The sequence below is a fragment of the Diorhabda carinulata genome, chromosome X, assembly GCF_026250575.1.
Source record: "Diorhabda carinulata isolate Delta chromosome X, icDioCari1.1, whole genome shotgun sequence".
Classification (NCBI taxonomy): domain Eukaryota; kingdom Metazoa; phylum Arthropoda; class Insecta; order Coleoptera; family Chrysomelidae; genus Diorhabda; species Diorhabda carinulata.
Genome location: NC_079472.1, coordinates 48,102,121 through 48,114,673, shown reverse-complemented (window position 1 = coordinate 48,114,673; position 12,553 = coordinate 48,102,121). Strand labels below are relative to the sequence as shown.

The 12,553-nt window shown below is 32.2% G+C and overlaps 1 protein-coding gene across 1 annotated transcript in view; it reads left to right on the top strand.

Annotated features, from left to right (window-relative positions):
• LOC130900491 (phosphatidylcholine:ceramide cholinephosphotransferase 2-like) overlaps window positions 1–12,553 on the top strand; it is a 118,950-nt gene that overhangs the window by 3,345 nt on the left and 103,052 nt on the right. The window contains exon 2 of the mRNA XM_057811141.1: window positions 6,318–6,521. Within this exon, the coding sequence (XP_057667124.1) occupies window positions 6,318–6,521 (204 nt within the window). The remainder of the gene's footprint in view (window positions 1–6,317; window positions 6,522–12,553) is intronic.

The following is a 12,553-nucleotide window of genomic DNA, read 5'->3' as shown; positions in this document are numbered from 1 at the left end:
GTGAAAACAGTATGTTTATGCTTTCTATTTCACAACTGTCGAAGATCACATTTCAAAAGCTACCAGTCGATTGAATTATCCTATCCGAACAGAAAAAACATTTTCAATTTAATATCAATGCTTCGTTCATATTTTAACAGAATGTTCTTCATTCTTCATTGATTCAAAAGTAGCTTAAGCTTCTTCAATTCTTGATCAAATCCGTATTTAATTGTATCAATTTTCATCTAGTACTTGTTCTAACTTGTTAGAATCAATCTAGAGTCTCGCACGTGGGCTTCGTTCACTTCGCCCATAATTTATCGACCTAGATAATAATTTTGACACGTTGTCTGGATGAAATGAAAAAACTATCCACTGCATATAAGAAGAGGCGTGATTACCGGGAGCATATAGGAAAGATTAAGACGTTAGGGATTAGAATACATAAGTCGAAGGAAATTCTACTTCATTTTCCACTTACTAGTTGTATTATATGAGTAGTTATCAACTGAATATAAAATACAAAAGATATATGAAAAATAAATCAAAACGATTTTTGATACTTCCAAATATATTTACTGTTGAATTAAATTGAATTTCATTTAATTTATTATTAAATTAAAATCGAAAGCTTTCTTCAAATTTCAATTCAATATTGACACAATAAAACGGTGTCCAGCATTATCTAATGAAGAGTTATTTCTACCTCTTATCAATACCCTTCTATACTGCTTAACAGATTAAAAATATACGCCACTGCTACTAAACATGCAATACAAATATTGATTTGGGAGGGAAAAGTAACACAGGTTTAAAGTAGAAAAAATCTATACTAGGAATATAACGTGCAAAATGCAAAATTTTGATTTACTCACAGCAAGAGGATGAATTATATTAAACACAAAGTTTAATATTTCTTTAATATTGCTGTATAGATTTTAGGAAGGAGTCTAAAATAGGATTAAAGCAAAGAAGATGGCTTTATATGTTTTTTATTAGTCGTGCGGGAAAAATAAGTAATTAACATTAACATTTTATGAATCGTTATTTCAAATAAATTGATTTTCTGTTAATTAGGATTAGGATAATCGAATATAATAAAATGGAGCAATTCTACAATAACCTGCAGAGGTGCATGAAAAGGAAGCAAATGGAATAATAATTATCATGGAAGGTAGGAATTTCCGAATATGAAACGATGAAATTCTAGGTCTAGAATGCATGGAAAGAAGATAAATATCAAACACAAAAGAGATAAAGGAAAGAATAATTGAGGAGATAGTAACAATACCAGAAGAAGAAATACCACGGATTATAGACTGGTGAAAACTGTTCTGGAGATAGAGAGAGAAGAGATGAGTAAAGAGAACAGAGGATATGATAGAATTTCGATACATGAGTTGAGAACAAAAGACTAGTAAGACTAGTAGCATGGATGTGATTCAAAGAAATATCATATGGAGAAGTGGAGGAAATTTGCGAGAGAAGGAAGAAAGGAGAAAGAAGCACAAATCCAGGTGATGGAGAAAAGTAATTAAGAAATGGTTAAGCATAAAAAGGCAACATGGAAGAATTGTATTAAAAATAAAAGCGAAAAGAATAAGGAGGCATATAAAACCATAAGAAACAAAGTCAAAAAAAATCAAAAAAGCTAAAAAGAAATAATGGAAACAACTTGGAGAAAAATTAGCAAATAACTATGAAAAAACAGAAGCTTTGGGAACAATATCAAAGCAACAAGAGCAGGAGAAAGATAGAAAATAAGAAGAATAAAGGTTAGACCAACTAATATAAAAGCAAACACGTAAACACATAGTAAAGATATATGACAGATGTGAAACGAATTTTTCGAAGAAAAGTTCTGCAACCACAGAGATAGAAGCATGAGGTAAGAAGAGATAGAGGCTCAAGAGAATATACGACAATAGAAGGACAAGAGAGGAAATCTCGAAAGAGAAAGTGGAAGAAGCGATAGGTAAAATCAAAATTGGAAAAGAGGAGGTAGGAACATAGAAAGGGAAATGATGAAATATTCAGGGAAAACAGAAAAGCGATGGATTTTAGAGAAATTCAATTTAGAATGGAAAACAAATAATATACCTAGAGACTGGGAAGAAAATGTATGTAATAAAATCGTCTGGGATATTTTAAATTCTTCTTCTTAGCGTGCCGTATCAATTCCCCTTGACATTTGACGTTGGCGATCAGCGTGGCAAAACTCTCTTTATCTTGAACTAGTCTAAATAACTGTCCTCATTCTCTTATCCCAGTCCATTCTCCAATATTCTTCAACCAAGAGGCTTGTTTCCTTCCAATTCCTTTACGACCTCCAACTTTACCCATCATAATCAACTGGAGGATATTAAACCGGCTACCACGCATTATGTGTCCCAAATAAGCTATCGGTATTTTGAGCATGTGTCTATATAACCACATTTCAAAAGCCTCTAAGCGATTAATGGTAGATATTTTTAAAGTTCATGCTTCGACACCATATAAGAGAACTGACCATATGTATCATTTGATCGTCCATTTCCGGAGTTGAAATGTTAAATTATTATTAGAGAAGAGTGATCACATTTTAAAATATGTTGTACGAGCTACCTCAATTCTATATTTTATTTTCTTATCGGAATCCAATTGTTCAGTAATGTAGCAACCAAAGTATTTGAAATTGGTCATTCTTTGAATCGTTTGTCCGTTTACTTGTAGCTGTGTGTTTTAGAATAGTTAATTTTTACTCCATACAATAAGTTGTGTCTAGCTTGCTTAAAGATCTTACCTAAATACAAATTAAAAAGAATTGGAGAGAGTATGCAACCTTGTCTCACTCTTCTTAAGATTTTGCATTCTTCTGTCGATTTTCCGTTGATTCGAGCGTCCGCTTTTTGGCGCCAATATAATTTTTCAATGATTCTTACGTCGGAACTATCAAACTTGATATATTTATTAATTTGTCGTGTTGTACTCGATCTAAGGCCTTTTCGTAATCGATAAAGACCGCATATATATCAGTCCCGGCATTTCTGGTAGTAAGATATTCTGTGAAAAAAGTGCTTCTCGTGTTCTCAAACCATTTCTGAAGCCGAATCGAGTCTTATTTCTGATTTTATCGTGGATGCTTCTTAATAATATTTTTATAGTGTGACTCATAAGACTTATCAGTCTATAGTCGCTACAGTGCTTTGGACATTTTTTTTTTTTGGCAAATTTAAGAATTCGAATTTTAACCTGTCTTCAGGAATTTCAGCGTTTTAATAAACATGATTGGAGAGTTTGACTAATTTTCCTATGCTTTCTTCATTTATAAGCTTTATCATCTTTGTCGGAATGTTGTCAGGTCTAACAGCTTTCTTGTTTTTGGCCAACTTTGTAGCATGTATCACTTCTGACTTTAGTATTTCTGGTCCTCCACCTTGGCATTTGTTCTTCTGATCTAGAATCATTATACTTTTCTTTGATATACACATACCTAGTTCTTCAAATTTCTTCTTCATCTATGATTATTTTTCCTTTTGAATCCTTTAAGGTATGAGGAGTCTTCTTCTTGGCCAGCTTCTTCTCTGAGTTTTTTAAACATATTGAACGTGTGAACGTGAATGTTTGTCTTGTAACTCTTCCATTTCAATGCATTTATCTTTTATCCAATCTTCTTTGGCCACTCTTATTTTTTATTTGATTATTTTCTGTATCTGTGTATATTTTTCCGTAATATTTTTCTGCCGTCTTCTCCGCTCCATCAAATCTAGGATTTCGTCAGTCATCCATTGTTGTTCCAGATTTCTGTACTATCAACTTCAAGTTTTATATGTCTCAGTTAGCTGTTAATATCTTTATAATTTTGTGTTTTATTGTTCTCTGTGATATCCAGTTTTAATTTTATTGGACTCTTTTTTTGGACATTTTTGAGCTTGATTTTAATTTCTGCGCCAGGATATGTTATTACTTTCTTGACACCATTGTTGTATATCTTGTTTACTAGGATATAGTGAATCTGGTTTCTAATTATGTGAGGTGGGTTATCTCATGGACTTTTCCATGTATACAATCGTCTTTCGTATAGTTTAAACCATGTATTTGCGATTATCATGTCATGCTCTTGACAGAATTGGTATAATCTATCGCCCCGCTCGTTGCACTCTCTTAATCCGTATTAACTTACCAATTCAGATCTTTGTCCTTGTATAATTTTTGCATTAAATTAACCTACGATGTATGTGACTTCATTTTTCTTTAAGTTCTTAAGTATCTATTTTAATTGACTATAGAATGGTTGTATTTCATTGTCATATTTCGTTTCAGCAGTAGGGGCATATAATTGAATAATATTCATATTAAATGGTTTACTATTTTACTGGATTAGTGCCATCCTGTCGCTGATGGGAATAAAATTATTTACCTTAGCTCACTTATATCAATAATATTAATTTTTAAGCGTTCCATGTTTTGGATTGAATTACTGAGTTTTCCTGCTACATTCCACGTACCTAATCTTATTATACTCTCAGAAATCTTTGACATTGTTGTTTTATGACCTAATTTGTAAGGTTTTCGTATGATAACGACCGAGGAAGCCTCACGGTCTGGTACTGCATTTCCTCCCCTGCCGGATCTTGGTTTCCGAAGTCCATGATTAGTAATATTTTCGTCGGTTTTACTTTGCACCATGTTAACTATACTTACGAAAATTTATGGAGTCGTTTCCCGTTGCCTTGTCCATCGTAGTGTTACAGCCGGTTTTTTTCAGTATCTGATGGTTGCCTGCAACTTTCTGAGAATTAGTCCTTAGAGAGAGAAGTTATTCTTCAATGAGCTCAGTAATGTTGCAGCTACTGTTCTACAATATGCTAGTATTTGGTCCGCCCCGAATATTTCATTTTTCCGGTACCACCCATATCTGAGAGGCGCTCCCCTATCCGCTACCTGAGGAGGCGTCCGATGGGAGACTAGCAACTCCACACGGATACTTTAAATATACGCGATTTAAAGGCTGCGATGGCTTCTTTTCAGTTGGTTTCCTGTCTCAAAACTATAACAAGCTCACAAACTTTTCACTGAATTAACCAGGATGTAATAAAAAATACGGAAAAAAATTTTTGTAGAAGAAGCTCGTCATTCTTCATATATTTCAAATAGAGCGTCTTGTGCTCAGACAAACTGGGACTAGATTGAACCCGTTCTGGTTTAACAATTTGCTATAGTAGTAATATCACCTTTTAGTCAATATAGATCCTAAGCAATGCAATAATATTAAGTTTTATTTCTAAGTTGAAAAAAGCTCGCAGAATATGAAAATATTGATAGTTAAGTAATTTTGAAAAGGGTTATAAGGGCAACTTAAAAAAGTATAACAATCAGAATCAACAAGATCACGATCAAGGTTTGTGCGAGCACACTAAATACAGTACTGCTAGTAATTTAATAACTGTCACTGTTTTACCACTCAGATTGCCTTCTAAAACTAGATGGTAACCTGGTAACCTCTACTGTGTTTATATATGCGATGTTTCATATCATAGTAGAAACTTCTGTGTCTGGTTACAATTAACTTCTTCTTACAGAAATATCTATAAGATAGGTAGTTTAATGATTGCCCAATATATGGAGCCACACATTGTTTCTTACATACTCTTACAATAAATTATGTCCTGCGCTGTAAAATGGCGTACGGTTACGTACCCGTTACAACTGTAAACTCTCAATTTCATATGAGGATACTAGAACAGGTCACTTCATAGATACGACGTGGATCCCATAGAGCTTCACATATAGTTTCTATATAAAAATAGAACGAATACTGATTGAATAGGACTGACCCTTTTCGAAGAAAAAAACAACTAGTTTCCCTTCCTCCTAGTGAATATTTTACATATCCTCAAAGAACATGACGCCAATTAAACTTTCGTCCCTCTAAACTTTTTACTGCACCGAAGCTAATCAACAAAGGCTTAGCAATACAAATTATGAACCCTACTCTGTGTTTGAATGGAAAAGTATAGAGAAAGCAGTCCCAGCAACGGTCATTGATATATTTCTTTCGGGAAGCCTATGCACATCAGTGGGCCTCTAATGACAAGTTCAAAAATATAGACGAGTAAGCGTGGCAATTTTTCTGTTTTTGCGATCTATCGTAATAATATAAAATCCGCGGCTGAATGAATATCGATTTCCTCAACAATGTATTCTAAACAGTGATATAGTTATAATATCATCAACATATTTAGTTAATACCGAAACCTATTTTCTCAATTATACTACGGTTATGACATTATTTTTAAACTATTGATTCGAATTTATTTTGCTGTTTAAAAATGATTATATAATTTTGTTTTAAGTGGTTATAACAAACACGACGAAGAGGATGCAAGTTCTTGTGGTCTACGTCAAAATATCCGTCCATATCCAAATTGTGTAGAAACTGAACGTTGCGGTTTACCATGGACAACTACTTCATCTGAACATTTGATATTAGCGTATCCTCGAAACCAGTTTCGACTTTTATCGGAACTACATATTAGAAAACAGGAAGTTGACAATGGGTGAGTCACTTTTTAATTTTTATAACTAGTAATGTAAAAATAACATCACTTTTCACTTTCTTTATTCGGTTTAATATTTATAATGAACCTTCACAAAAGAAATTGTTGAGACTTGGAGATGCAGTTGACAATTTTATTGTTGTGCATTCTGAAACGCACTCCTTATTAAGTCTAAAATACTTCATATAACAAAAAACGTTCAAATTAATGATTCTGATATTGAGTACAGATTATCTCTACAAATTAAGTCATAACTTACATTTACAGTTTGGATTAAAGTTCTGATGAATGTGGTTCAAAATATTCTACATTTTCTGCAATCTTGACATGCTGAAGGCACATTTAGCAAATTTCTTACGTTCTTTAATTTGTCGCTTTATTTTCATTCAAACCCATACAAGTTCTACTGGGTTTAACTCACAATAATATGGCGGCAAGCTTTGTATTTATCTTAATAACTCCATATTGAATTTACCAAGTCGATTTTAACAATTAGTTTACAAATTTAATACTTATTTTATTGATTCAATCAGCAACCAGGGCTTTTCTCTATTCGGTGGTTGGTAGTTATTCTACACATCGGCTGTGAGATGGAACGTTTTCCATAACGTAACCGATCTTAATTCGATTAAAAAATAGTATATAAAAACAAATTTTTAGAATGTCTGGTATCCAGCAAAGTTTTTAGTAACAAATACGCTCTTGTAACAAATTTTGGGTAATGATGAAGCCTTCTCTTTTTTCAGACAGAGCACCTACAAAAATTTGTTTTATTTTCAAATTTTGTCAAAGTGTATCAGACATTTAATAATCTATGTTATTTTTCTAAAATATCTCCGAACTTATTTTTTTCTCCTCGACTTGCTTAATTCACCAATATACGTAACACAACACGTCTTCGTGTTATTGGATGATTTCCATTGAGTTGAGTAATTCTTTTTAAATACCAAATTCGTGTACCGCACGACGAATGACCTATTTGACTATAATCAAATTTCTCATTTTTTCAGAGATTGACAACACTTTCTCTACGGTCGTTATATTAATAGATTCTGCTGTCAAAATTGTACAAAAATCTGACAGATATATTAGTTTCAACATCTACTCATATGAAGAAAATTATTTTTGGTAAATATAAAGCAAAAATAATTTTAAATGTTAATTACGTGGAGAAATAATTGAAGAAACCAAACCGTTTAAAAGTGTCGGATCGGAATTTACTGCAACTGCTATAGAAATGATTAATGAGATCTTTGTACTTATCGATGGTCGAACAAAATTACATCGGATAGCTAATGAAGTCAACCGACGTGTATGTAACATGCATACTAAAAAGGTATTTGTTAGGTGCGTGCGTTGTTTACTTGTTGCTGGTTAAAAGTATTGTAATATTGAATGTTTCCATCAATATCTCCCAGTAGATGTAAGTTGGTACATCATTATACTCCAGAAAACAAAACACAGTCGCAATAATGGAACAGGCACCCAAGGAAGCAACAATCTTTTATTAGGCCAATAAGTCGTGATCACAGAGTTTGTGATTGTTTGATCTATACTTATTATGTAGAAAAACGGAAAATGATAACGGGCGAATATTATGCTGACACGTTTGGATACCACACTTAAAAATCGTATTTGTAGTTGAAATTTTTGTTGAATTGCGAAAATGCGATTGCCATCACATTCATCTGATCTGGCTCCACTTCCTTACGCTCTGTGGCCCCTAAAGATCATTTATTTTAAAATGTTGAAAAATAAAATGATTTTTTCAAAGTAAAGTAACTTTTTAATTAAGAAGTTACTCTTCCTTCAAACCACCCTGATAGTTTCTATGTTTCTGTCTCACACAAATTAACAAATGGAAAAAATATAGAGTTACCTTCATAAACTCAAAGAATTGTTGGTATTTTGGTCCTATATATTCAAAGTAATTTTCAAGTATTAAAAAGATACTGGTACGATAAATGAAATTTTCTTTAAGCTATGTGTTTTCAAATTAATTCATTTAAAGAAATCGTGATTCCAAAATATTACAATGCGTTTTAAATTATGAAAAAATGAGAAACATTACATTTTGTTGGTTAGAAATATGTCCAAATTAAAATCAATTCACTTGTTCAAGCTTATTTTTAAGTTACTGTCTAAACAATAATATTCACGCAACACTGTGATTGTTATAAAATCGATTTACAGAATCTAGCTCAATTGAGATTACTGAAAAGTACAAAAGTATGTCTTTCTCCCGCCATTTACTGGATTATTATCAATATTTAGTAACCAGATCGCTAAATCAATAAAACAAGAACACTTCCAACCACTAAATTATATATGACAGAAATACAGAAATAATATCTATCGTATTCACATGACAGGACATTTTCTCATTTAATTTTCCCTCTCCTCATTTTCACGCAGTATTTTTTATCCGCAATATCGGCCGAAACAGATTCAGCACATGCGCTTTCTCGGAAAGGTTCAACTTCCCACGCTTTCATCCTCTAATTCTTCATGTAGTTTACGTCATTAAATAGTGTAGTTATAACCTTAAAAATTTTGATCCTTAATTATGTGTTGTGTTATCGAATAGATTTGCCAAAATATTGTTAGTTACTAGAACAATATTGTTTGCTGAAAATTTCTTAATGATAAGTATATTTTTGATATATTTCGGTCATTTTTTCTACAAGAAAATGTAAGTAATTCCATCACTTTTAATTTTTGATGATATCAATTGCAAATGACAAACTTTTGGAACATCATTAAATTGAACTAATCAAAATAGATTAATTATTGTGCCTTATTTAACATAAATAATTATTTATTAATGATAAAAATAAGATGTATCAACACAAAATAATTATTATGATGGTTCCAATGTTTACATGACAAAATGGTCATCATTGTTTATCTTATTTAAAAATAAGGTAAAAACTAACAGTAATAATATATTGTTATCGATTCCGAGGCATGATTCATTCTCCAGACATAGTGACGACGTACGTAACAGGTGGTTTTTAGCTTATTATAGACATTTTATTTTGATGTCAATATTATTTGAACAATAATTAAATGAGATTACTCAGGTTGATTTCTAGAAATTTAGGTGTGTAACAGGATAGGGTTGTTCATGTTTATTGAGCTCTACTTATTCAGGGTGTCACAATAATTGGCAATTTGCGAAGGCGCCAACATACGTTGTTGGAATCATTTCAATTTTCGATTTTTTTTCTCTTTGTATACTTTATGCAAAGTTTCTTCACTTTCTTATACATACCATAAAATAAAATTTATCGATGTCTTTGAAATAAATTTATTTGTAAGCTGATTGCATAGTTGAAAATTTCGGGTATCTCCTTGTTTGGTAACAAGAAATGGTCACTCGAGAATATATCCGGAGAATACACTGGGCGAGGGAGAGATTAGCATACTTCATGTATTTTCTCTTATGTATACTCTTGCATTAACCTGAGACAAAACATCGTTTTTCTTGACCTTCTTTCTCTTATTCATAAGTTGGTAGTATATTCGACATGTTTCGTCCTTATAAAGCAACAACGAAGTTTTAGAAGCCACATATTAAATATTTATAGTACAATTTTCATCTAGTTTATTGTTCCCTTTTGTATTGGCTTATATAATATTACTTTATTAACTGCTGAAATATTATGGAACTGCATATTTTATTTGTGGTATCTGTTTGGATTATTTTCGAAATCATTTACGTATCCTTCAGCCACAGTGGTTGAATGTTACCGCCGTCGCTTTCAGAGCAGCTATATCCCCTTTAGCATCTACTAATAAAGTTGCAGACGAGCGGGCGGCGGAAAAAATACGCGATATGTAAATTACAGTTTGGTATAAAAATATCTTTCTCCATTGTTCAAAATATTTGTGAGCGATATTTTCCATTTTAAAAGTTGAAAAATATCATTTGCGCTATATCGATATAACGAAGTTTCAAATTTTTCTTTACTTCATTATAAAAATTTTCGCAACAGTGAATTTTCTGACAATTTTTGTTTTTGTATTTATTGATCATAAAAATAGTTCCAGGATCTTCTAAATCTGTAATTTGCATAGAATGCATTTCTCTTATGTATACTCTTGCATTAACCTGAGACAAAACATCGTTTTTCTTGACCTTCTTTCTCTTATTCATAAGTTGACCGGCAAGCACTCATAATGCCTGCTATGTCATAATCACCATGCCATTTAATCTCTTGAATTATGGCTAGCGCTTGGGGAGCTTACATATTCCTTTATTGTGGTGGAGTCCTCCCCTTGTTCTTTTATTATAGTTTTTTGTTCCTAGGTCCTAGCTTCGTTTGTCAGCGTTCTCCATTCTTTTCTGTTTTTGCATTTGGCTTTCCAGTCTACTATTTCTATGATTCTGGTATCTTCTTCAATTAAGTTTCTCCAGGTATTTCCTAGTCTGCCTCTGCCTCTTGCCAATAGAGGTGTCCATTGTGTTATCCTCCTCGCCATTTCTGTAGGTTTCCTTTTCATGATGAGTCCTGCCCAAATTAGTCTTTGTGCTTTTACATACCTTATTATATTTCCTTTTCCCAGTTCTTCTATTTCTTTACTTTTCCTCAAACTTCTCTCTCCACACCCTTTAATATGTCCGAGTATAGTTCTCAGTATTTTTCTCTCGATTATCTTCAGGTCTTCTTCTTCCTTTTTATTAATGATAATTGTTTCCATGGCGTTCACAATCCCTGGTTAATGTTTTATAAGGGTTGGGAAGATCGAGTCGCCTTATTTGACATCTTTATTTATGTTTATTTCTTCTGTTAGTGGTTCGAGATATCTTACTTTGACTTTTATGATTTCTAATATAACTTGTATTAATTAATTTAATTTTCTCAGTACCTTTAGTGTTTCTAAACCTTCTATAATTTTTTGTCTATTTATTTAGTTAAATTAAAGATTATGTACATATAGCTCTCTGTTGTATTCCCATGTTTATGTATTATTTGGTCCATTGTGTGGATGGCCTTTATTCCTGGTCTTAACCCATTTTGGTAGTCTCCCAGTATGCTTTCTGCGTATGATTTGAGTTTTCTATTTATTAAGTTGGCGAATATATCATATATAGTGTTAAGAAGTGTTATTTATGGCTCTATAGTTTTTACATTCCTCTATATCGCCTTTTTTGTGTATAGGTATAATTACTCCAGTATTTCACCCCTCCGACATCTTGTTTTGTTTCCATATTGTCTATAATTTGATGAATTTATTTTTTTATTTGTTCTCCTCCATATTTTAACAGCTCTGCTTTTATTCTATGTTCTCCAGGGGCTTTTCAATTACGTAGTCTTTTTATTTCTTCTTCTACTTCATTTTTGGTTTAGCATTTTGCTTCTTCTTCTCCTTTTGTCATTTCTGAATGTTTCTCTGTTATGTTTTTTTCATCTTTATATAATTTATTTTCATAGAATTTTCCCAATTAATTTACGATCATTTTGTATTATACCAGTTTTTAGGGTAGTGGTTGACGTTTTATCTCTATAAAATTTTCTCATGGTTGTTTTATATTCCTCTCTCTCTATCTTTTCTAATTTCTTATTCAACCATTCGTTCTTTTTTCTTCTATATGTTATATTTGCTACCTTTCTTTGTCTCTTCTGTTTTTTTCCTCTCTTTTATCGATCCATTTCATTCTAGCCATGTTTTTTCGTTTTCTGCCTTCTTCACATTCTTCATCGTACCAGTCTTTGCTTGTATTCTTGCATGTTTTCTTTGTTAATTCTTGTTCTGCAGTTATTACTATTTCATCTTGTAGCTCTTCCCATTGTATTTCTATATCTCTTCAGTTATCAGTTTGTGTTATCGCACTCTTTTAGATTTATCTTATTTGAATGTAGGTTCAGCCGTTCTTACTCGAGTAGTGTCTCCTAGGCGGTTTAGTACCAAGAGCCTACTTAGTTCAGCCCCTAGCCTACCTACTATTTAAATATTTGTCGTCGAATTATACTCGTTCCCTCTCTAATTTTTTTAAGATTTATGCAAAATTTTTACTTATTCTCATA